Source organism: Monodelphis domestica, chromosome 7, assembly GCF_027887165.1.
Source record: "Monodelphis domestica isolate mMonDom1 chromosome 7, mMonDom1.pri, whole genome shotgun sequence".
NCBI classification, from domain to species: domain Eukaryota; kingdom Metazoa; phylum Chordata; class Mammalia; order Didelphimorphia; family Didelphidae; genus Monodelphis; species Monodelphis domestica.
The window spans coordinates 33043080-33070188 of NC_077233.1; the positions used below are offsets into that span (position 1 = coordinate 33043080).

At 38.6% G+C, this 27109-nt stretch overlaps 1 protein-coding gene across 1 annotated transcript in view; it reads left to right on the forward strand.

The window, feature by feature from the left end:
- MITF (melanocyte inducing transcription factor) overlaps positions 1-27109 on the forward strand; it is a 294197-nt gene that overhangs the window by 174648 nt on the left and 92440 nt on the right. The window contains 1 exon segment of the mRNA XM_001372678.4: positions 10921-11170. Within this exon segment, the coding sequence (XP_001372715.1) occupies positions 10921-11170 (250 nt within the window).

Below are 27109 nucleotides of genomic sequence, written 5' to 3' on the forward strand. Positions count from 1 at the left end.
ACAAGTTTGGAAACATTTGATTAGATAGTTAAGAGCAGGTAGTATATAAAATCCCACTTCTTCAACTTGAAGTTCCAAAGCTAGTGAACTTAAGAAAGGATCCCAAGGGGGAAGCTGGGTGGCTCAGTAGAATGAGAGATGGGAGATGGGATGTCCTAGGTTCGTTCATTTTTGATCTCAGACACTTCCTAGCTGTGTGACCCTGAGCAAGTCACTTAATTTCTACTGCCTAACCCTTACCATTCTTCTGCCTTGGAACCAATACATAATATTGATTCTTAGATGGAAGGTAAGGGTTTAAAAAGGAAAAAAAGACCCCAGAGAACTAGAAAACTATCTGTCAGAAAGTAGGTAGAGGTATACAACTCACCCCACCTATCATGATAAGATTTTAAATGCATTCATTTCTAGAATTTCCCTTTCTTCATTTCTACTGCCTGGTTTTCCTGGGCCCCTTCAAGCCTCATTTTAAATCTTCCCTTCTTCAAGTGGACTTTCCAGGACCTTTATCATGTTAGTGCCTTCTGTCGGAGATTTTCTCCAGTGTATACTGTCTATATCTTGTTTGTATGAAATTCTTTGCATGTTGTTTCTCCTCTCAGACTGTGATCTTCTTGAAGGCAGGGACTGTTTCTGCTTTTCTTTGTATCCCTATTGCTGCCACATAGTAGAACCTTAATAAATTCTTATTGTGTTGACATGATTTAGAAATTAAAGGTCACACAATAAATAAATTAGAAGACAAAGGGGAAAATTTCCTTTCAGGTCTATGGGTAGGTGAAGAACTCCTAATCAAACACAGAATAAGGAAAATCAAAGAAAATAAAAGACAATTTCAATTACCAAAAAAAAAAAGTCTTTGTACAAACAAAATCAATGCAGCTAGAATTATATGGATAATTGGAGGAAAAATTCTTTGTAGCAAGTTTCTGATAAGAATCTCATTTCTAAGTTACATATGGAATGGATTCAAATTTATAAGACTATGAACTATTATTTAAATGATGAATGGTTAAAGGATATGAACAGGCAGTTTTCTAAGGAAGAACTCCAGTCTACCAATAGCCATGTAAAAAATGCTCCAAATCATTAATAAATAAATGAAAATTAAAGCAACTTAATGACCTAACCTTACATCCATCAGATTATGGACAAAACAGACAAAAGAAAATGACAAATGTTGGAAAAACTTCAGGAAAGCTGGCATGCATGCTCTGTTGGTGGAATTGTCAGTTGGATCAGCCATTACAGAAAGTCCCAAAGTTATTAAAATGTGCATATCTTTGACCCAGTGATATCAATGGTAGGCCTACATCTAAAAGATTAAGTAAAGAGGAAAGGTGCACAAAAAGATTTATAGGACCTCTTTTCTCCTAATGAGAGAATTTCAAACTTTCAAGAAAGGGGATATCATTTGGGAGAAAGGCTGAATAAATTATGCATCTGAATATAATAGAATACTCCTCTGGTATAAGAAATATTGAAAGGAATGGTTAAAAAAATCCTGGAAAGATTTGAATGAACTAATACAGAATGAAGTGAGCAGAACTAGGAAATCTATATGACAACAATGCTGTAAGGACAAACACTTTTTTTGAAATACTTTGAAGAACTCTGAGCAACACAGTGGCCAACCCCAACCATGATTCCAAAGGACTAATGATGAAGCCTGCTACCCACCTCATGACAGAGATGTGGTACACTCAAGGAACAATACTGGATACACATTTTTGGATGTGGCCAATGTGGGAGTTTATTTTGGTTGTTTATATAAAATTAAAAAAAAATTCTTACCTTCTCTCTTAGAATTGATACCAAGCATCAGTTTCAATGCAGAAGAACTTGAGCTAGGCCGTTGGGGTTCAGTGACTTGCTCAGGGTCACATAGTGAGGAAGTGTCTGAGGATAGAATTGAACTCAGATCCTCCTGACCCCATGCTTGGCATTCTATCCATTGACCTACTTAGTTGCCCCATAACATTTTTACAAGATTTTTCTTTTTGTCCATTGGAGGGAAGAAATAGGAGGGAGAGAAAATAAATGCTTGCTAACGGAAAAGAAAAAAAGTAAAATAAACATAATGTTGTATAGAGAAAGAAGGATTCTGATGACAAACTCATTAAAGTCAAAGAGTTATACCAGATAGGCAGAAAGACCTGGATTCAGGATTCAAATCCCTTTTCTGATAATTGGTAGTTATGTGATCATGGTGACAGCCTATCTGAGTCTCCCTCAGTTTCCTCATCTGTAAAATGTGGATAATAATGACTTCATTCCTTCTCTTTCAAGGACGTGAGACTCAAATGCTATAATATATGCAAAGTACTATCTACCCTTTAAAATGTCATGGAAGTAGCAGTGATTTATCCTATATGAGCCATGGTTTCTCACAGGGTTGTTAGGCAAATTTAGGGAGAGAATATAGATAGAAGCACGTGGGAAAAAAATGTGTTCCTCTATCTGTTATTCCCTTCCTGACCATTTTAGCTATGGAAAGGATCTTAGAAATCACACATATTGAGGCACCATGGATAGAGCACCAAGCTTGCTGGTGGGAGAGCTTGGGTTCAGTCTGACCTCAGACACTTCCTCGCTATGTGACCCTGAACAAGTCATTTAACAACCATTGCCTATCCCTTGACTTCTGTCTTGGAGTTGGGTTTTAAAAAAGTCATATTGAGCGACTTCATTTTACAGATGTGGGAACTGAGGCCCAGAGAGGGCCAATGATTTGGCTGATCATAAAGCTAGTTAGTTAGTGGTCAAGTCAGGAGTGTAATGAAGCATCATGTCAACAATTAAGATTTACACAGCACGGGTATGTTCCTTAATTCATTTGATCCTCACACCCACCTTGTGAGATACTACAAGTGTCATTTGGTTCATTGTACCAAGGGAATGAGGGACTCTGACATCCGGAGGGTGCCACAGCTGGCCAAACACCAGAGGTCCTGCTAGAATGTCACTTGTGACTCTGAGTTCTTTCCGTCCCTCCGCTGTGTGTGTGTGTGTCTCTCTCTCTCTTTTTTAAAATAAAACACTTACCTTCCGTCTTGGAGTTAATACTGTGTATTGGCTCCAAGGCAGAAGAGTGGTAAGGGCTAGGCAATGGGGGTCAAGTGACTTGCCCAGGGTCATACAGCTGGGAAGTGGCTGAGGCCATATTTGAACCTAGGACCTCCCGTCTCTAGGCCTGGCTCTCAATCCACTGAGCTACCCAGCTGCCCCCCCTCCACTGTGTCTCTTGCTGAAACATCTTGACCTTCTAATGCCCTTTTGGTTGTCGATCTCTGACACGCCATATTGGATGCTGGGACTGGATCATCTCTCATCAGTCTGACCTGAAGGAAGGAGTCTAGAACTGCTTGGGAACACCTATTGTTAGTACTACAAGAATAACCTGACATTATAAACCTTGAGAAATCCACTTACCCTTTGTTTCTTCATCTATAAAATGAGGACAGTTATACTTTTAGAACCTTCCTTCAGAGATTCTTTCTGGGGCTCAAAGTAGAGTGTTTTGCACACTTTAAAGTGCTCTGAAAATGTCAGTTTTGTATAAAGCCCATGTTCTTAGGCGCATAGATGCCTTGGTGAAAGAAAGAGACCCTAGAGGTCACTGATTCTAAACCTCTCACTTTCCAGATGGGGAAACTGATCATCAGGGAGGGTGATTGACTTGTTCAACATTGTCCAGCCAGGTTTCTATTCTAGGACTCTGACTCCCAATTCTGCTGTCCATGGAACCAAGTATTGTGCTTCTGGAGCAATCTAGAGGACCAAATTAATCACCCATCTTTGTGGGTGATGGCTTTTAAGGGAAGCAATGGAGTAGAATAGAAAGGTGGCGGCATTTGGAATCAAAGGGTCCAGGTTTGAATTTTACCTCTGCTGCTCATTCCCTCTCTGATCTTGGTCAAGTTACAGCCTCCGTGGTTATCAGTTTCTTCATCTGGCAATGAGGGAATGAACTAGATGATGTCTAAGGTCCTTTCATTTCTAAATCTATGATAGAATCAACTGAATTTGTAAAGCACTTTGCAGTACCTGGTACATAGTAGGCACTTAATAAATACTTGTTCTTTTTAATCCCATGATAATTGCGGTAGCTCAGTGGTAGTATAGATTCATCTTCCCAAGTTCAAATCTAGCCTCAGATATTTACTAGCTGTGTGGCCCTGGGCAAGCCCCTTAACCTCATTTGCTTCAGTTTCCATTTCTATAAAATGAGCCTGAGGAGGAAATGGCAAACCATTCTAGTTTCTTTGCCAAAAGAAATCCCAAGTGAGGTCACAAAGAATTGGATAATACTCAAATGACTAAATAATATAGTGGCATCTGAGGTCCTGGGTTCAAATTCTGATTCTTCTGCTAACTACCTAGTATGAATTTGAATAAATCACAGCCTCTCAGACTTAATTTCCTTCAGAAAAATGAGGGGAGTAAGTAGATGATCACCCTAACTAACTCTGTGACCCTATGATGCTAATTCCATATGGTGTGACTAAATATAAGCAATCTAGGGGTTAGGTGAAGAAATATAATTACCTGAAAAAGTTGAGGTGCAAACTTGACTGGCAATAATTTTCCTTTCAGACTTGTATTTCTTTCTGACCTGCCCTGCTTTGGCAAAATCCTGACTACTTGCTGGGTCTCTCCAATTTTCTTTAAAAGGTATACACTTGGGGCAGCTAGGTAGCTCAGTGTATACAGAGAAAAACCTGGAGACAATAGGTCTTGGGTTCAAATGTGACTTTAGATATTTCTTAGCTGGGTGACCCTGGGCAAGTCACTTGACCCCCATTGCCCAGCCCTTACCATTCTTCTGCCTTGGAACCAATACATAGTATTGAATCTAAGTCAGAAGGTGAGGGTTTTTTAAAAAAATGTCTACACTTTTGTTTTCCCCCTGTGGGCAAAGAGATGAAACAGGCCACACCATCATCTCAGGACAGGTTGCTTTAAGTGTGCTATCAGTTTTACAGATGGATAAGAATAAATCGGCTTCTTGGAATTGGGATTCTTTGGGGGGGGAATGAAGCTTGAGCTTTATGTGCCCTGTTAAGGGGTCATTTAGCTCTTTAATTATGTCAATTTGTAGAACTCTTTTTCGCCTGCTTGAATGTATTCCCAAACTTGAGAATAACGTTGTAAATAATGCAGCCTTTTCCTTAAAAGGTAGGTGAAGCCTCATCTCCTTTGGCATTTTCATCCCCCCTCCCTCTTCCCTTCTTTAATATTGTGCTCTTTCATCCTACTTGACATCTGGAAGCGGCTACACATTTCCATTTTTAATTGTTTATAGAGTGATCATCTCAGATTCAATTATTCCCAGGAGGAAAGGATGTTGAAAAGACTGAGAGCTAAACTGTGAATCCAGGAGTCATCTTTCACAGCACAGTTTTCATCTTGTAGGCTTGGGTGTTCAGTGAAGTAACTGCAATGAGTCCTTTACACTTTTTTTTTTGAGATTTATTAAAATAATAGCAGTTAGCTAAGCTTTGCTCCATATCTTCTGAAAGGGTTTTAATTAATTTTCAATTTCTTTCTTTCTTTCTTTCTTTCTTTCTTTCTTTCTTTCTTTCTTTCTTTCTTTCTTTCTTTCTTTCTTTCTTTCTTTCTTTCTTTCTTTCTTTCTTTCTCTCTCTCTCTCTCTGTCTCTCTCTGTCTCTCTCTGTCTCTCTGTCTCTCTCTGTCTCTCTCTGTCTCTCTCTCTCTCTCTCTCTCTCTCTCTCTCTCTCTCTCTCTCTCTCTCCTTTCTCTATGTCTCTGTTTCTCTCTCTCCCCCTTCTCTCTCTGTCTGCCTCTGTCTGCCTCTCTCTCTCCTTTCTCTACTTCTCTGTTTCTCTTTCTCTGCCTCTCTCTCTCTGCCTCTCCTCTCCTCTGCTCTCCTCCTCTCTCTCTCTCTCTCTCTCTCTCTCTCTCTCTCTGTCTCTCTCTGTCTCTCTCTGTCTCTCTCTCTCTGTCTCTCTCTCTGTCTCTCTCTCTCTGTCTCTCTCTCTCTGTCTCTCTGTCTCTCTGTCTCTCTCTCTCTCTCTCTCTCTCTCTCTCTCTCTCTCTCTCTCTCTCTCTCTCTCTCTCTCTCTCTCGTGTGTGTGTATTTCAGTTATGACATTAAAAAAAAAAGCCAGCTTCTTAAAATGCCCTGTCACCTGAACTTTTCTGAAGTCAGGAAGCACTGATTTTGATGTAAGATGCTTTAAGAATACTTTACTGTTAATTGAAAGGATTTTCCCCCCAAGTATCACAGTCAATGATTTGCCTGGAGAAGCTAATTAGTGCGATTATTCCCCAGCCCCGTTAGTTACAGCACAGAGGTTTTCTCTTGTTTTATCAAAAGGATCAGTCTCCCTGGGAATGTTTCAACCTGACAGGCTTTGAATAGTCAGATGATTTTTTTTCTCTTCTCTTCTTCTTTATTTATTTTTAAGGAAAATTTTGTGCTTGGAAAATCTCATTTGATTGTTCTCCGAAAATAAAAACAAAGAAGGAAACTTTCCTCCTATGTAAAGAGACTTTAATTCAAGTCTCATATTGAAGACATCTTCTTTTGATCCATGCCAAGACTGAATTAGTTAGCTGAATAAGTGATGTTAAGGGTCAATAGTTTAGCGTGCTTATTTAATAGAATTTTTTGTATCCTAAGAGAAAATAACAGTGCAAAGAGTATTGGAGTTTGAGTTCCACAATAGGTTTGAACCTGGAATTTGCCACTTACTCCTTTTTTGAAATCACTTGATCTCTCTTGGCCTCAGTTTTCTATTTTGTAGAAGGAGAGAATTGGACCAGATGATCTCACAGGTCCCTTCCTGCTATAAAGCAGGGATCCTGGGAGCTCAGTGAAAAAGGTAGATGGTTTACAAAGTTTCCTGGAAGGTCTTTGGAATAAATGAGTAGCTCAAGTAGCCTGCTCTAATGGGAAAAACACTAGGTTTAGAATAAGAGGATTTAGGTTCAAATCTTGACTCTCCAAATGATTTTCCATGGAATTTCAAACAAGATGATGATAATGTTGACAAAAGAATATAATTTCCTTAAAGGAAGAGTTTTTATTTTTATCTCTGAAGTACAGTATCTGGTACATAGTAGGTGCTTAATAATTGGATTATTGATAGGTAATGATGATGATAAATAGTCAGTAGTCCACAGGAAATAGTCAATAGTTCATAGAAGAATGACAACAGAACAATTTGTTTAGGGACATTTCTGCCTAGATTCTGTTTAAAAATGATGAGCTAAGTAATAATTTCACTTTAAGGCTTGCAGACTTCTTTTCACATATTATCTCTTTTAATCCTTACTGCCCAGGAAGGTAAGTGCTTTTGCCCTTTCCATTTTACACATGGTGAAACTGAGGCTTACAGGGGATTTGAAGCCAGGTTTTCCTGACTCCATATCCAACATTTGATTTCTCCCCTTTACCACATTGCCTCTCTAGGTCTCAACCCTCATGGGCTACATGACCTTTAAAATTCCTTTTCAAATCCGAATCCTGTGATCCTATCGCAAGCAGGTGCGGGACACAGTATCGGCCTCTCACTGTCATGTTCCCCTACTTATCAGGATTGTCCCTTAGGAGCCCCTTTGTTTCTTCTGCTTTTGCCTCGAAGGTGAGATAGATAATTGAAGTCATTCCTACATAGTCTTAAATTTGTGTCTAAGGATATTAAAAGGGAGTTGGATGCTTTTAAGTACTCTCTTTATTCTGGACTTGATCAAGCCTGAAAGCCCTGACTGTTTGAGGGAGAAAAGGGAGATTTCCCAAGCTCCTACCTTGTCACTTATGTTGAGGGCTTTCAGGGTGAAATGCTTAGAGTTCAAGGAGATGACTCAGGCTGGAAGGCTTAAAGACTGAACTTTTTTTTGCTATCAATTACATAGGATTACTCTAGAGAGAAGCTGGAAACTTCTCTGCATTCTTCCTAACTACATAAAAATTGGGAGGAGAGTTAGAGCTAATCACCATGAACTCTTCCCTTGAAGGGTGACTCTGTGTGTGTCCCTCTCTGTTCAAAAGGGCTTTTGCAGTCCAATTTGCAAAATCATTGCACAGTGTGCATTTCCGAAGGACAAAAGAGCTGGACAGCTCTTTTTTTCTACATGACCTCAAATAGAGCAGCCAGATGAAGTCTCAGGGGGTGCATGACATCGGGGATGGATTGCTGAACTTGGAGGGAGGAAGACTTCAGGTTAAGCCCTACCCTAGATGTATACTAGATTTGTGACCTTGGACAACTCACCAATCCTCTTTGGGCCTCAGTTTCTTCATCTGTAAAATGATAAATAAAATGATAAAATCTCTGGTCCTCCCTCCAGTAGGCCTGCTTGGTTCTTGTGCCTTGCCTAAGCTCACCACATGAACGTTGTGTTTAGTTAAGTCCAAGGTCCTATATATGCCAGATCATAAAGAAGCACGCAGAGTTCATTATTAACCGCACAAATTCATGTTCTATTTGGCTCATCAGTAATGACTCAAGATAAAATTAGAAGCATATTCGGTCATATCCCACAAATATTGTTTACTCTGTTCTAGCCCATGTGCTAAGCTGTGGATTTAAAAAGAAAAATGTCCCTGTGCTCAAAGACTTAACATTTTACTTGGGGTTATGGGAATTACAGTGCCAGGTTTAAGGAAGGGATGCTAAGAAAGCCAGTTTGGCTCGGACAAATATATATAAGGGATATTTGTTATGTAGCTTGGCATAAGGACTCAAAACAGGCCCTACCACCCTGTACCCATACCAAAGCCAGATGCATACACTGTCCTTACCATTAAGGAAGCCATTAGACTGATTAAGATGTACATCATTGACAACCGATGTGATGTCAACAGTGCAGAATTTTGTCATCTTTAAGGAATGTCCTGATTTCGGTATGCAAATTGTCTAGTATGTCAGGAATTTAATACTGTAGTGATTCACCTGTGGGAGAAGGGATGACACACCTTGCACCTAGCCCTACTTAGGAATTCTGTTTTTCCCCCCTCTGCAAGTGCTGTTTTCCGTTAAATTTACATCTGCCTTTAGAATGAAAGGGTGGAAAAATGGCTTTTATTCACTGCGAGTTATGCGTGAACTTTAATATCTTAGAGAGAAAATGAAGAAAATTAAAAATAGATAAATGTTAGGGAATCAAGGACATTTTTTCCTTCATCCATGGTTTGAGAGAAGAGAGTAGGTAGCAGACAGAATACAGTGGGAAAGAGCAATGGATTTGCAAGTCTAAATATTCAGGTTCAAAGCCTGCTTCTGCTCTCTCTACCTGTGTGACTTGGGATATATCTTTGGGCTTCAATTTCTGGGGCTGTAAGATGAGGCAGCTAGACAGTTTCAGTGAATAGAGTGGTGAACTTGGTGGCAGGATAACCTGAGTTCAAATCCTGCCTTAGGATATCTGCCTGTTTCTGTCAGATTACTTAACCTTGATTTGCCTCAGTTTCCTCATATTTAAAAGGAGGACCGTACCTCCCGTAACAACTGGTGTCCCATGCCCCATGTGCCACAAACTTTGCGCCTCAGTCTTTGGACTTCAAAGCCATATGAGGGTACACCGTAGATGAAAACGCACAAAGACAATTGTCATTCTCGGTCACTGAGAGACTACTACTAACAATACCTGATAGGGCTGTTGTGAATGTCAACTGAGATTATATGTAAAGTACTTCTCAAAACTTAAAAGAGTTATGTGACTGCTAGCTGTTATTATTAAAATGAAAGATTTGGACTAAATGACATCTAAAGTCATTTTCTAGGAGGCAGGTAGCACATAGAATATTAGGCCTGGAGACAAGAGTTCAAATCTGGCCTCAGGCACTTACTAGCTGTATGCTCTTGGGTAAGTCACTTAACCCTTTTTGCCTTAGTCTGCTCCTCCATAAAAATGAGCTAGAGAAGGAAATGGCAAAACACTCCAGTATCTTTGCCAAGAAAATCCCAACTGGAGTCCCAAAGAGTTGAACACGACTGAAAATGATTGAACGATGGTCTTTTCTAACTCTTAATCTGGGAGCCAGTAATTCAATCCAACAAACATTTATGAAGTGCTTACAGTGTGCCAGGAACAGTGCTAACTCAGCACTGGATTCTGTGCTTCTAAATCTTTGTAGGAAGAAACTGAGTAACGGAGTGCTAGAGGTGAGTTGTGTAGTGGAAATGCTCACCGCTGATGACATTCCCAAGTGATGTCCAGACCTTCAGAAATAATAGGATGAAACCAAAGCTGTGCTAAGAACTACAAGATTGTCATTCTTCCTTAATCTTCCATCGCAGAGACAGCTCTGTACTAATAGACTGCTCTAAATAAGGTTTTGGCTTCCCAAGTGCAGAACCGCTCCCCTTCACTAATTGGTACTAACTAGATGTTTAGAGGTGCATTTTTCTTCCAATAGCGTGACATTTTAAGAACTCCAGAAAATTAATTTCCTATTTCCCCCACAAAGTATTAGTTGTCACTACTGCCTAGTAGACACCTTTCTGGAATTTGGATAATGACTTAATCATGGTGCAGGTATTCAATTATAAAGCGAGAAATCAAGCAGCCTATATTTAAGGGTGAAAGAAATATACGTGTGAAAAAATAGTCCCCTAAGAAGCTTGATTTCATGTCATCACATATGGCAGTATTATATTTACTGTTAATGAGTAGTGTTTGGTAGAAAATTCTTAAGAAACCACACACGTTTAAGCTGCATAATAAAAATGCCTGCATGTAATCAAGTTAACTTATTTTAATTCAACTACTAATGACTAAAATCCGATCAGCTCTTGAATTCCAATTATGTTGAGTGCCATTTTGTTACTGATTATATTTGCAAAAGTTAATTTCATAGTTTAATATAATTTCAGCTACCCCCTTTTCCCCCCCATGCAAAAGAGGCGTTTCATTAGGGAATTCACTGTGTGCTCTTTTGGCTCCCCCCAGCAGTTCCACGGAGCATCCTGGGGCTTCCAAGCCTCCGCTGAGCTCCTCCAGTATGACATCACGGATTTTGCTACGCCAGCAACTCATGCGTGAGCAGATGCAGGAGCAAGAGCGCCGGGAGCAGCAACAGAAACAGCAAGCTGCCCAGTTCATGCAACAGAGAGTCCCCGTGAGTCAGACACCAGCTATTAACGTCAGTGTCCCCTCTAGCCTTCCCCCTGCTACCCAGGTGCCAATGGAAGTCCTTAAGGTACGTTAAGTGTCACTTTCCCCCACCTTAAACCCATTGCTCGCGCTTCTTCCCTTTACTTTGAAGGGACTGTCAAAAACTCTGGTGAACTTTGTTTTTCCATAGTTAGAGATGTACATTTAATATTAAGATGGTCGCCTCTGCTCATTGCCTATAGCTCGATAGTACCCATCACTTCTGGGATCCAAATTTGACCTCTCTTTTGATCGCTGATTGGTGAAAGGATTCGAGGACAGGCTCACCATTCCGTGTTATTGACTCCTTCCTTTCATCACATGTATTGTCTTTTGCTAAGTCTATTTCATGTTTTAAACCATATTGGGGGTAGCTGAGTGAGTCATATACAGAACACAGAAAGGGCTCTTTAAGAAACATTAAACAGTTACAGGAAATATCAGAGAAACCGTCAATATTCAATTTTCAGTATCCAGGAAGAATTATTTTTTATGGAAATTTCTTTTTATTGAAATGATGTCTTTACTTTGGGGAAGTTTAGAAACCTTGAATGGGTCCAAAGTATCTCTCTTAAGATATTTAAAAAATAACTTCAAATTATTTTCAACTTTGTTCCTTACATCTTCATAGCTGATAGTTTGTAATCAATAAGCTGTTTTTTGAAAACATTAATTCCAAATTTTAAATTTTTCTCAGTTTTAAATAGCAAAGGGTTTTTTTTTTTAAGCCTCCTATAACCCAGCCATCATAATCCTTTTACTCAAATGAGTTGATTGCTTTTGGTAGCTTTTGATTTCTTGTTAGACAAGAAGCTGCAGGGGCTTGCTGGTATCTTTCTGTCAAGGGACATAGAGCTTCCTAATTACTGGAGAAAATTGTAGCAGGTCTAAAAATAGACTTTGGTTCACACATGGGAAGTCCAGAGAAAGTCACATGGAAAAAAGCGCTTTGTTAAAAGATGTACATTTGTGGTCCTATGAACAAGGAATCCTATACAAAAAGGGAAAAAAGAACGCTAGAGATCTGATCAATTAGATTTTACCCACTTGTCGAACCCTTTTCTTCCTTGAGGGTCCCAGATATTGCCATCCCCTAAACAGGTTTTCACATTGGTTATTCATTGTTGGTTTAGCAAGACTCTTAGGAAGAGTAACAGAAAAAGAGCACATTAGTCTATACAGCATCTTACCCTTAAAACTAGTGTCACAAGAGAAAGAACTGAATATTCACTGAGAGAGCTGGAGATATACCACTTCTTGACTAGCATACTCTGAAGCTTACTAGTGGGGATTGCTAGTAAGGAAGATGATGATACCATTAAATAGTTAAAAGACTTCTCAGGCTTTTTAAAGGTTCTTTTCCTAAATATAGGAATCTTAGCCTTTAAAAATAATCAGCCTTAGTGAAAGAGGAATCTGCTAGAATAACTTTTAAAATACTAAAGTTAAAATAAATGATGCTTTTTACTAATAGTTTGTCATGTTTTTTTTTTAGTATTTTAAAAATTCTTGTCCTATTGCTAATGCATTTCTTTGCCATTTGTTTTTGTTTTTTACTTGATTATGATTTGGAATGAGCAAATTGAATATCATCTTGGTTAAAGTAAAATGAACAATGCCAGCACTGGGTTAATTTCTTTTCTATTAATCATTAAGTAATATTAATGTTGCTTTCTATGTAAATAATTTTCACTTTGAGGCCTTGTATAGAAATTGTAGAAGAAATACGTTTATCGCATCTCTGCTCTGGTTTTGATTTTTTCTGCAGAGACCATCAAAGCAAAGTTTTAGAAGATGTTTATTAAGCAGTGGCATACTGGTAGTGTCATACAATAACAATAGAAATTGATGCTGGCATTAATTACATGCTGATTGAAGTCAGCATCACTTCAAGAAAGTGGGATGCAGTGGCAAGATTGGAGAAACACATTGCAATCACATGCAATGTACGTACAAACAAACACATGTCATTGTGAAAACGATTAAATTGATTATCTTTCAACTCGAACATCATTCAGCTCTTTTCTTGGTGTGTGACTATTTCCTGTTCATATCTTTGCCTTTAGCGCCAGAATGAAACATAGATCCTTTGTGACAAAAGGTCAGAAGTTAAAATACAAATATTTTATTTGTGCTCTGAGGGGGAAGCCTTTTTTAAGTGAGTGTACAGTGTGTCCACTTTCTATTTGATGCTGTTTATGCCCAGAGTTTGCATCTTATATGCAGCCAGTCTTCAGAATAATATTTAATCTAGTTTTTTGTATTTATTGGGTCAGGACATATTACTCCTAACATAAACAAACAGAAAACAAGTACATTGTTTTAGATATTACACCGAGAAGCTAACATCCTTTAGCAGAATATGCCATATGGAAAATTTTTTAAGTCACACTTAGGACATGTACAAATTCTTATGTTTCAGTAGGATTTTGTGGGGGGAGGAGCATGAATTGCAGATCTGTGCCAATGAAATGGTGTTATAAATATTGATTTTATAAAATGAGGAACTTATACAGATTATTATTTATTTTTTCTCTTTTGGGCTCCATAGCTAGAGTTTCATGCAACTGTTCTGCTACATTGTTGATGTTTGAAAAGTTAATATGCATTTTGTGTAGATTATTTCAATGTAAGTAGAATTACTTACTGGGTAGCGGTGCTGCTGTTGATTGTTTGGTCTCAATGGTAACTAGGAGATATTTTACATAATATAATTTAATATAGTCAGAGTTTTTTTCTGAAACTAACAGGGCTTTTTTAAGTTTCTTTTGTTCTTACAAAAAACAACTAATTTCATATATTCCTGAAAATGTAATTTACCACCTTCTCAATAGAAACTTCTATGAATATTGAGCTGTAATAGCATCCAAGCGGAATCCTTCATCTCAGAATTTTTACTAAAAGTACAATGAAAAGATGACTAAGACCGAATCTTGTAAAGAATATGTCAGACTAGGAATATTTTTGATTTAAATGGATAGTTACTGGTTTAGAAAAAAATCCAATGGTCATTTTATCCATATTCTTATCTTAGGAAGGAGTAGACCCAAGGCAACCTCCTATAACATAGAGAAAAGAGCCTTGAGGATCTGGGTTCTCAAACTGACTCTCCCACTAATTAGCTGTGTATATCCTTGAGCAAGTCCTGTAGCCTTTGTGGAGCTTAGTTTCCTGATCTGCAAAATGTGGTTGGATTAAAATTTCCCTGAGGTCTGTTATAGGTCTTAACATAGTTTTAGGAAAATATTTTGAAGATGTTAAAGTGCTATATACATTTTAGCTATTACTAAGACTTGAAGAATGTTGATATCTTTTTAAAAAATATTGTATAAAATCTTTAGACCTAGTGTTCAGAGACTACAGATCAGAAGTGAAAACTTAACATCCTGTTCCTTATTCTATACTTGGTTAGTCCTTGTTTATGCACACCTTATCTATTATGCTATTTATTACTCAACAGGTAATGATTTTTTTTTAAATTTATTTGTTACACTGACTGCATTTTCATGCTAAATAAAATTGGTATTGCTACATGTTTTCTGAATGGTACTTTTATTTTTGCAGCTTTCTTTAGAACTGCCTGATCTAGCCAGAAATATTCTATAGAGGGTATTTCTCTATTGTCAGCATTAAAAAATTAATGTTCCTGATTAACTTGGGCAGGATATTCTATAGATTCATGTATTATTTTTTTCTGCATTTGTAAAATAAAATTAAGACAGAAATAATCTTTTGAAAAGAAAGCTTATTTTTCATTTTCCCGGGTGTTCTGAAGCTGCTTTCACCTTAGAATTCCCTTCCAGGTTTTATCAATTATCTTATGTTCTTCTGTTTCAAAATTCCTAATTTGGGGAATGTAAACTATTTAAAAAATTTTTGATTTTCTTAATTTCAACTTAATTGTTTTCCTTTTTTATTTATTTAATTTTCTGCATTTCAAAACATTATTCTGAGGAGTCCCTCAGATTCACTAGATTGCAAAAGGGATCTATGAGCCCCCCAAAAGTGAGGAGCCCCTATTTTAGACAAAGGCAAATGCAAAGTCACCCATGGCTTGGATTCAAGGACTTTCCTAGAAAATTTAGTCATTCTCCTCCCCACACCCATCTTTCAATTTTTCTTTCTAGTCCATCTCTGTAACTCTGATCATAGAAAGCACCCAGTTCCTCTGTGAACCTGGATCATGGGCCTCTTCAGATGTCAAGACCATGCCCAGCCAGCCACCTTATAACAAGAGTATCAGAAGATTCTTTCTTTTTGTGTTTCTTTGCTATTACTAGTATTTTATGAATCAGTTAAAAAAGTTATATTAATTGATTTGTTATAGATTCAAGGAGGTAAATTGTACATGGCCTTTGGGGGAATTTGTATTATTTCTGCTAGTTCTAGGACTAGCCAGAAATGATGTTTGTCTTGAGATTAGGGCAATAATTCACTGTTCATAAAATAAGGAAACAAATGTATCTCTATAGTTCTTTACAACATCACAAAACAAACAAACAAACAAACAAACAAAAAAACCAAAACCAAAACCTGACATTCTTTTAAGCTTTATGAATGTAGCAAAATTAGACTCGTAGTTCAGATGACTTGGGAGAAATTGGGTGAAAATGAACTCTTTTTTGAAATGGCAACACCCACTGTTCTCTCAAGACCATGTTATTCACATGCTGTACTTGACAGGGAGTAGGCAAAGGGCATCCATATTATTTGGCTTTCATTCTATAGTGACAATTTCTTTGTGAATTATTTTAAAGTCTGAATTATTTTTGGTTAAAATACCCAACAGAAGGGCAGCTGAGTGATTCAATGGGTAGTGTGAGTGCCAGGCCTAGAGATGGACTAGAGATGCAAATCTATCCTCAGACATTTACTAGCTACATATCCCTGGGCAAGTCACTTAACCCCAACTTCCTAGCCCTCTGCCTTGGAGCTGATACTTAGTATTGATTCTAAGACAAAAGGTAAGAGTTTAAAAATATAATAAAATACCCAGACAGAAAGAGGAGATAGATAGATAGATAGATAGATAGATAGATAGATAGATAGATAGATAGATAGATAGATGGATGGATGGGTAGATAGATGGATGGATGGATAGATTTAGATAGATGGATAGATAGAAAGATAGATAGATAGATAGATAGATAGATAGATAGATAGATAGATAGATAGATGGATAGATTTAGATAGATAGATGGATAGATTTAGATAGATGGATGGATAGATAGATAGATAGATAGATAGATAGATAGATAGATAGACAGACAGACAAAGAGATGAATGGATAGATTGTTGGATGGATGGATGGATGGATGGATGGATGGATGGATGGATGGTTGGATGGATGGATAGATAGGTAGGTAGGTAGGTTGGTAGATAGGCAGGTAGAGTGAGCAAACTTTTATTGTGTTATTTTATGAAAGTACTATCTAATGACAAGGAGCTAATATTTTAAAGGGGAGAAATGAAATATAATGAGGACGTAGCTACTTACCTGCTTATTTGAGTCAAGATGGAACAGTAGCAGGACCAGGAACCCTTACCCCAGCTATTTTTCTCTGCTTATAACTACAGCACAGATGTGGAAAATGGAGTATTTCTTAATGTCTTATATAATTTTTACAGTATAGTGCTAAGTAAATACAGTTGGTATTAATACATAATTCCTTAGATTTCATTGTCTATGCTGTCCACTCTGTCTCAATTCCCTCTCTTTGTCAATATTCCACTTTGATCTTCTGTATTGGCAAGGCTTAAAATGAATTAGATGTTATTTCAAAATTGTTATTTCAGTATTTTTAGTTTACCTTTAAAAAGTATTTATAAAAAGAATAAATAATTCAAAAATCTGTTTGTTTTTTTTTTGGTTGGTCAAACAGCCAACTAATCCAGATATTGGGAAATGACAAATAAATGAGTGTGTGTGTGTGTGTATATGTGTGTATTTTATAAGACTATTCAGAAACAACAGACCAAAGTGGAAATTATGCACTGAGTTTTGCATGAAAAAAGAACATATTTTATATGTCTAGCTTTTCTGGACAGCCAGGGAATGGATTCTAGAGTGTGTTCAGTTTCACTTCAATTGCTCATCAAGGGAAATGGAAACTGGGTCCATAGAGCAGTGGGGAAAAAAAGAGCCCCCTATGTACCTTCAGGCTTTTTGTTCTTTCAGTCACAGGCAGTATCAAAGGCAGTTGGCTCAGCTCTCTTGAGATTTTACCTGGCCCATCCATTCTTGTTTGCTACTGAAGAAGAAGAAGAAGCCACCTTCTGAGGCTTGCTATGCCTTCTTGTCTCTAATGATTAGCATTTCCCCACTGTAGGGCAACCAGAGGTTGAGTGTAAGCTTTAATTCAGGATTCTTAACCTTTTTTGCGTGTCAAAAGTAATCTGTTGACTTCTGTGCATTTCACAATTATGTTTTTAGATTTATAAAATGAAATACGTAGGATAAAAGAAACCAATTATATCAAAAACAGACAAACAAATTGAGATCACAGACCCAAGTTTAGAATCCATTTTTTAAGAGGTGGCAAGCTAGAGTGAAATGGAAGGAAACAAGGTCTGACTATAATTAGTGAATATCTTGTAGTAGAGTCACCTAGAATAAGTGACTGTCCTTTGGACATTTCTTGTGCCTCGCTTGTACAAGCTGGGATGCTCATCCCTACAGAAACTCATGTAATGTTTGTACTCTGAGCAAAAAGACAGATCAAGGGGGCAGCTGGGTAGCTCAGTGGATTAAGAGCCAGTCCTAGAGACGGGAGGTCCTAGGTTCAAATCTGGCCTCAGCCACTTCCTAGCTGTGTGACCCTGGGCAAGTCACTTGACCCCCATTGCCTAGCCCTTACCACTCTTCTGCCTTGGAGCCAATACACAGTATTGACTCCAAGACGGAAGGTAAGGGTTTAAAAAAAAAGACAGATCATGCTTTGAGATCTCCTTATTATACTGAACACAAATAAATTGTATCGATAGCACAGATTCAAAAGAATCTAGGGGGCTAAATTGTGGGAAAAGGCAGCCATGCTCACCTTTTCAAAAAGAAGTCAGTAGGTAAGATCCCAGGCCTCATTACATTTTTTTTTCTTAGAACCACTCATATAAGTGGAACAGTAAAGAAACGTGTGTATGTGTGTGTGTGTGTGTGTGTGTGTGTGTATGTGTGTGTGTTTAAAAAAGCTTGGGGGACAGAAATAAGGGACAAAGCAAACTCAACTTAACTGACACATATCTTGAGAATTTGAATCAGATGGTCATCCATATCTGAATATGTCAAGTCCCCCCATGGGCTCTCCGAGTAAGACCATCTGAATTGTCAGATGAAAAATAGCAAATGTGGTTTAACATATTCAGAGAACTGTGCTAGCAAACTGATGATTATTAGGAAAGCTTTCGAGAAACTAGTAATTTTAATGTTTTAGAATACCTTTAATTATTGGTCAAATGCTTTATGCCATGAAAATCTGATTGGAATCTTCCCCTCCTAGCACACCTCCCCAAAAGCATGCTTATCTGAAATAATTTCTTTTCCAGACTTTCAATAACAAAGCCACAGCTCATCTCCTTTTTCAAATGATTGAAGCCTCTTCTAATAATCTGGTTATTTGTTTAATATAGCTTTGGAAATAATTATGAATAATTTAAAAATTCAAACAAATTCTCTTTCCTCCACCACCCAACCAAAGAGAATGAAAGCAGATAGCTTTCTTTAAGCAGGTTAAAGCTGAATTCCCATATATTCCATAGGGTTGATTTTACAATAGCATAGCCCAGTTCTGGAAAAAATACAGTATAATTCTTCACCATTTTAAATGATTATTTAAAAGTTTTGGAGGGGATGCCTTCCAATTGGGGAATGGCTGAACAAATTGTGGTATATGTTGGTGATGAAATACTATTGTGTCCAATGGATTAATGAACTGTAGGAATTCCATGTGAACTGGAACAATCCTTAAGAATTGATGCAGAGTGAAAAGAGCAGAACCAGGAGAACATTGTACACAGAGACTGATACACTGTGGCACAATTGAATGTAATGGACTTCTCTACTAGCAACAATGCAATGATCCATAACAGTTTGGAGTGATTTATGAGAAGGGATGCTATCCACATCCAGAGGAAGAACTGTGGGAGTAGAAACACAGAAGAAAAACAACTGCTTGATCACATGGATTGATGGGGATATGATTGAGGATGTAGACTCTAAATGATCACCCTCGCTAGTGCAAACATCAACAATATGGAAATAGGTTTTGATCAAGGGCACATATAAAACCCAGTGGAATTGTGTGTCGGCTATGGGAGGGGGTGGAGGGAGAGGAGGGAAAGAACATGACTCTTGTAACCAAGGAAAAATATTCTAAATTGACTAATTAAATAAAATTTTCAAAAAAAAATTAAAAGTTTTGCCTATGCACAGCCTATTAAAAAAAAAAAGTAACCAACAATTCTCACTTTCTGGCTTATATTTTATATTGAGATACCAAAGAGACTTTTAAAGAGAAAAAAAAGAAGCTTACCTTCTGTCTTAGAATCAATACTGCATATTAGTTTCAAGGCAGAAAAGTGATAAAGGCTAGGCAATGGATGTTAGTTCGGGATCATACGGCTAGGAAGTATCTGAGGCCACATTTGAACCCAAGACCTCCCATCTCTAGACCTGACACTGAATTCACTGAGCCACCCAGCTGCCCTAACATAGAGTTTTATACTTGTCTATTTGGATGGAATCCAGGTGAATATTCCCTCAAGTTTGCAGACTGCCACCTGTTCTTACTTTCTTCTATGAAATGCTTAACCATGTTTTCCCATAAATCCTCCACATTGATTCTTCTCAGTATTTTTAAAGCCTTGTTCTGCATCTCTTGTTAGTATTTATGGAGCACATACTTGCCTGTGGCTTATCCTTAACTCTCATTATAGAACCACTTCCCCTCCTTCATTGGTTGTACTTGTATTTCATGATAGTGCCCCTTTTTTTTCCCCTTCTGCTACTCCAACACTAGTATCTATTGGCAATATGTTGCAGGAATTTATGCCAAGCATGCATATTTCTATTGGCCCTTTGGGGCCCTTAGAGGCAACCTAGTTTAATGATTGGGACACTAAACTCAGAGTTAGGAAAATATAGGTTCAGATCCTGCTTCTAACAATATCTGTGTGATCCTGGGTAAGTTATTTCCCCTCTCAGAGCATCAGTTTCCTCATCTGTAAAACAAGATAGTTAGACTTGAGAATCTCTAAGGAACTTTTTGGCCTTAAATTTATGATCCTACAACTTTCAATTTTTTACTTGCAGCCACATAACAAGAGAGAATGAATATTGGTCATAGAAAAATGGTTCTTAATTTTAGGGAGAAATTTAGGGGTCATTAAATCCTTAAGTTCTCCAAAGAGAATCTGTTTTCCTCCTCCCATGCAATTCTAGGCCCAGTCATGGTGCCTATCCAAAACAATAATATGGATGGACTGATTTTACAGGCTATTCATTTTTTTAAAGCACTTTTTAAAGATTGGTATGGAAGAATAGTCAGGGAGTTTGGGGTGTTTGCTGCTCCTAAGCCGCCATCTTGACTTTGCCAATTGGATTGATTCTGTAGGCTATTCATTTAAATTCTCAGTGTATTCATGAGATTCTCAAGATATTCCTTAAATAGGTTAGGGAAAAGGACTTCAGTTTAACAAGAACATTGATTCCCTTCCCCCTTCCCCCTAAAAATTCTTTATGTGTGTTCCTAGGAGGAGGCTTGGAGATAGCGTCCTTGATGGGTTTGATGTAAAATCTCGAACAAAATTACCCTAATGTAACGGTGTGCACCTGCCATCCTACTATGAGGGGAGTCTGGGAAGCTGGTGGATATTTTGAACTCTGGTGTTCTGAGTTGCAGTTGGCTTGAAGCCAGTTGGGTGTCTATACCAACTAGCTCCAATATGGCGAGCCCATGAGAGCAAAATGGAAAGGGATAGGGGAGGGGAGTTATTAGGCTGTCCATGGAGAAGCAAACTTGGGATTAGAAATGAAGCAGGTCAAGACATCTAGGCTGATCCCTAATAGGACTGATCCTTAGTGGTGTCTACACTTTCACCTTGGGTGAGATAGGAAGACTCAGTATACAAATAAAAAAAATTAAAAAAAAATAAAATGCCTCACATTACTGTCTTCTTAATCAACTAAGGAGATGTGGTTTGCATTTTGACAAAATTATAAAGCAATTAAGTAGTTTTGCCCAAGTAGATGAAGTCATGGGAAGAATCCTGACTCTTCTTCTGAATGCGTTTCTTTTTATCTTCTAGTCATATCAGTAGGAATCTTGAGGAAGTTTTAGTCCTTGACTGCATCCCAGAAGTTCTGGGTGTATAGAAGTAAAATCCTCCCACCTTCTCCTCTAATTCCAACCTGAGCTTAAATTAATGTTAATAATGAGATGGATTAAACTCAGTTATTCATATTCCAGAATGAGCCCTTATTTCACAAAAAGAGTCATTGAAGGCTTCCCTTTCATAGTGAGTGTTGTTGTTGAGTTTAAAATAAGATGACATTTTCAGGAGCCTCATTTGCACTCAACTTTTCAAGAATGCGTTTCTTGTGTCCAGTCAGGCCCATCTGTATAATGGACATTATTATTCTTACTACTTTTCACCAGAGGCAACATGGTGGGGGTAAAGGGCTTGACATTTAAAAAGGCGTGAAAGTATTTGTAGTCACCGGACTGTTGTGAATTTCACAGTCCTCCAATGACCCAAACTTTCAACACCAAGTTTGGAGTTTGTGCTATGCTGTTCTGCTCCTCAGCTGTAACACGACTCGGTTTCTCTCTTGTATGCCCGTTTTGGAGCCATCCTAATTTAGGAGTCGAGGCTGGGACTGGGGTGTGTAACAGCGACTGGAACAGAAGTCACAGCCCCGAGACATTCCTGCCATTCAGTAGCGGCTTAAGTATGGTCCTTTTGGCCGGATTACAAATATGTATCATTTTGCCAAGCATTGCTTGGCAGGTTCAACCTGTCTGATGGTGACAAGATTAGCTTTGGTTTGCCTAGTGCAGTTGTAAAAATTAGATTAATAAGTACCAGGCAGAGAGCCCTTTACTTTTTAGCGAAGGAATCTTACCTTGAGTGATTTTGTCTGTCTTGATTGGGGCCTTAATTAGCCACATGTTCTCCTACCTCCTGGGAAATAAGTAAGGGATAAATTTGGGGATCAAGCCGGAGACGTCCATAGGCTTTACCCCACACCGTTAGGTAATTCATTGAGGAATGCTGGTAATTAGTCCTGCCTCTTTCAGCTCTTGGCTCGTTTCTGAAATGAGTTGGTTTTAAAATAATGCCTGCTGCTTCATTAGCAACAGGTTTCAAGCCTGGAACTTGGCTCTTAAACAAAAACAATATTGTGTGGTGATGGTAGCATGGCCCCGATGTTTGTGTGTTTTTATAGATCGTAAAGGATGGTCTCCAGTTCCCTCATTAACTTCGTGACCTACTGCGTTTTCTTTTATCACCATCGGGCTTTTTACTGGGCTGCCCTTTGTCTTCCCAGTTCAGGGGAGGAGGGGGAAAAGGAGAGTCCACCCTGTTGAGAGTTTTGCATGTGAGGTGCTTGTCAAACTGTGTTGGCTTAGCATGATTTGATGGAATTTAATTTGAATGCTTAGAATAGTAACGAGACTGGTGGGGGTGATGGCCTTTTGGTTCTTTTGCATTGTTAAACATTGGGGAATATTTATAACCACCCGGTTAGTCCTAAAGGGTTGGATACCCAACCAGCAGAGACACTCGTGCCTTTAAGGTTAGGATCTTTCTATCTAAACACCGAGCTAAGTTTATGTTCGATGCCAAGTTTCCATCAGTGCCAGTTGGCATGCCTCATGGAGCTCCGAAAAAGGCCTCTGGCCAAATCTGTTCTCTCCTCCACCTCAGCCCCATCTCCTTGGAGCATTAGAGCTGTAAACTGGCATTCATGATTTCTGCTTAAGAGGTCCCCTTTCCTGGATGAAGAAAAGAAGTTCCTGCCTTTGTCGAGGTCCTACATAATCGAACCAAAGAAGTTCTTTATCAGGCTTCACTTCACTCTATTCTGTTTTTTACCCCCGGCTTTCTAACTGTACTGGTCTCCTGGTCCTTCTTGCTTAGCCCCAACCCTTGTTAGTGTGGCTTCCTGAGACTTCCTTCCTTTTACACTATGCATGGATATACACACATATATAAATATACATATATGTTTATGTCTGTATCTTGTATGTACATAATTATTTGCATGCTGTCTCCTATCTCATTAGAATGGCAATTCCTTGAGTGCAGGATTTTTGGGGGGGGGGCTTTCTTGATATTCAGTCAATCAATAAACAGTTATTAAGTACCTACTGTGTGCCAGGCATTCTGCTAAGTACTGGGGATACAAAAAGAGACAGATGACGACAATCCTTGCCCTCAAGGAGCCCCCCTTGTCTAATGGTTATCCCCACCTTTTAGTACCATTTCAGGCATAGAATTAGAGCTTATGGCTGTCCTTTGATTTCATTTTGCCTTCCTCTACTTTCTTGCGCTGGTATAGGTGATCCTCTCCTAAATCTGGTCTTTGGCTTGCAGATCTAGCCCTGGAAAGGGGGTTGTAGATGTCTCTAGTCTAACATCCCTTCACTTTTTTAGATGTAGAAATGAAGTCACAGTGAGGTAAAGTGATTTATTTTCACACAGAAAGTAGCAAAGATAGGATTTGAACCCCTGTCTTCAGACTCCAGCTCCAAACATGCTTTCCTTTGTATTGTTTATTGAAAAATTTTAAGGATTTTCCTAATGCTACTCTTTTCATGAGCTTCCCCTACTCTTTACCCAGTGTTTAGCACACAGTAGGTGCTTAATAAATTTTATTGGAGCAATTGAAATGATTTTCCTCCAGACATCTCAAATTGGATGTGATTTCTATCTTCTCATTTTCCTAAGGATGGTTTGTCAAGATCTCTTCTTTGACCTGTCTTTAAACATCTCCTGACAGAGTGCAGACTTATTGAGGTTAAGGGCTGTCATTTTCCACCTTTCCCTCCATAGCATTTAGCTTACAGTCTCACAGTAGGGCTTTATAAATATCTGTTGCAATGTCACCTTATGGGTCCTTGGTTGGTTTGCAGGCTTTGCTCGCATTTGTCTTTTTTTTTTTAGCCCTTACCTTCTGTTTTAGAATCAATACTACGTATTGGTTCCAAGGAAGGAGTGGTAAAGGCTGGATAGGGAAGGTGAAGTGACTTGTTTAGGGTCACACAGCTAGGAAGTGTCTGAGATCAGATTTGAAGCTAGGACCTCCCCTCCTTGGCATGGCTCACAGTCCACTGAGCCACCTAGCCTCCATTGCTCCCATTTACCTTTTTACCCAGATCCAGTGGATCTCATTATTTTCCAGGATTGCCCTGTGATTTGACATTCCTGTAATCTAGTGGAAATCCATTACCTGCTTGACTGAGATTTTTACTTTTCCAAGACAGTATCCCTTGAGTGAGATGAAGCGCCATCATCTCCTGATGGTGGGGAAGCTGAGTCTGTTTGTTTGATTCCAACTCTGCCTCCTTCACCCCAGAGAGTGGCGGCAGCACTGATTACAGCGCCCTTGTTAGTCCTCCTACTTGAAAAGGAAGCTATTTAAAGCCTGCATTTTTCACACGAACACAGCACTTGGCTGGGACTCTGATGATATCCAAACGCTTTAGATGGATTTATTCAAATAAGCATTTCCTCAGTGTGCAAATAAAGAAACTGAGATTTGAGAAGATTGACCAAAAGCTGCCCACCAGTGATGGAGATACAGTAGTCATGCTGTGAAGAACGTGTGTCAGACAGCCATTGGGCTTTCCAGATCCAGATCCAGAACCCTGAACTCTTAAGTCATTGAAGAGAAGAACGAATTGTGAACTGCTATTTTTAGTACATACACTCGGTGTAGACTTTCAGGACCGAGGAAACAATTCTTCATTTTCTTAATAGTTACTGTATCCCGTGCTTGGCACAGTCCCTGCCAGCACTTCATAAATGCTAGTTAACTCACTGATAATCTCAGACACTTAAAATTTACGATTTTGTTCTTTTCTTTGGTTCATTTATCAGAGGAGAATTCAAGCCATTAAACTTAGAATAATGATTTGCATTTGCAGGACAGTTTGTAACAACACCAACAATAATATTTGGCATTTATATAGACCTTTAAGGTTAAACACAGTACATAATGTATCTCATTTGGTACTCACAACAACTCTGAGGCAGATGCTATTATTATCTGTGTTTTACTGATGAGGAAACTACTCAAGAAGGGGAGAGAGAGCACTGGGTAATTTTGTACCACTCCACCTGCTCTTGTTTTCCATCCCTTGTTTTGGGGAAAAGTGATCTGGAGAGGGCAGAGCAATATACTGCCCTATGGCTTGACTCATGATGCCAATCTCCTGGGTGGACCCCTCCCAGTGTGTCTTAGTGTTTATTAGTACGAGAGTGCCTTAAAAGTAAGGACTGCCTCACCATTGTACCGGTATCTTTAGTACCAATCATGGTTCTTGGCATATACGTAAGTCCTCAATAAAAGCTTTTTAATTCATTTTTTTTAAATAAGGAAGCTGAAGATAACTGAGACCCTCATGTGCGAGTCTCTGGAATTGCAAGCCAATGACCAAGTGGTTTTCTTTCTTCCTTTGACTTATTAGATGGTAAAATGCTCCAGTTTTCCTTGGCCCCTGGAATTATTTCCTTCTTTTTCAGGTTTCTACCTTGGCTTCTTCTATCTTTATCTTTGTATATATGTACAGATGTGCTCTTTCCATTTGTGGGCCTAGCTTTAGTATGGACCCAGTAGTAAGATATTCTTTCGTCAGTTGTTTTCAGTTGTGTCTTACTCTTTGTGGCTTCATTTGGAGTTTTCTTGGCCAGGATACTTGAGTGGTTTGCCATTTCCTTCTGCAGCTCATTTTATAGATGAGGAAACTGAGGCAAATAGGGTTAAGTTACTTGCTCAGGGTACACAGATAGCAAGTGTCTGAAGCTAGATTTGAACTCAGAAAACTGAGTCTTCCTGACTCCAGATCTGGAACTCTATCCTCAGCACCATGTAACTGCCTCAGTGGGCTGTTCTACAATGGACTTTCTCCCAGCTGGTCCATCCTGAATTAAAGGTAAAAACCCTGTTGGCTTATGGCTCTGAAGCACAATTCAGTCCTTCCTCCTATGAGAGACTGTCCAGGACTGTTTCATAAGGGTTCTCATAAGTGTAATATTCAAATAGGGATCACTGTCTTGTCCCTTAATAGATTAGGGATGTACCTCAAGCCTTCTCAGCCTATCAGGCAGTGACAGATTTGGCTGGGTCCAAGGGTGGTTATCTGGTGGGTAAAGAGTGGGTACAGCTGTGACCTGGGTTAAGAAAAAAACCCTGTCAGTTGAAAACCCCTTATCCCAAAGCCTTGGGATTATGATAACCCTCAGGAAGTGGTAAATTATCTTTACAATTCATGCTATGAGATCTTCTTGTTACTTTGATACATTTATGGATCCATGATTTCATCCCTCTGGGTATTTCCTTCCCTTATGTTGATTGAAACCAAGAAGCCATTTCTCATACTGTGGAATTCTTGTCTAGATTTTTCTGTAAGTGTTCTAAAATAGACCGGAGACATTCCTTTGTTTATTTTAATGTTTTGGGGATACTAATGTGACACTTGGGCTGTTTTTCTCTTATTCTTCATTTTTGTGAAATCATCAGTTCCTCTCATCATTTTCTGTTTGTAACTTCAAATAAATCATTTTAGCCTCATTTTCCTCACTTGCAAAATGAAGGGAGGATGTGCTAGAGAGTCTCTAAGAGTACTTTCTAACTCTTAAATCTTTTGCAAAGAAAGAAGGCATTTAAGATGATCAGTAATTTTTGGTATCTTCTCAGTTATCTTGATTTTGGTTAATGAGTTATGATCTTTTACATCATTTTTTAAATATCTTTTTGGAAATC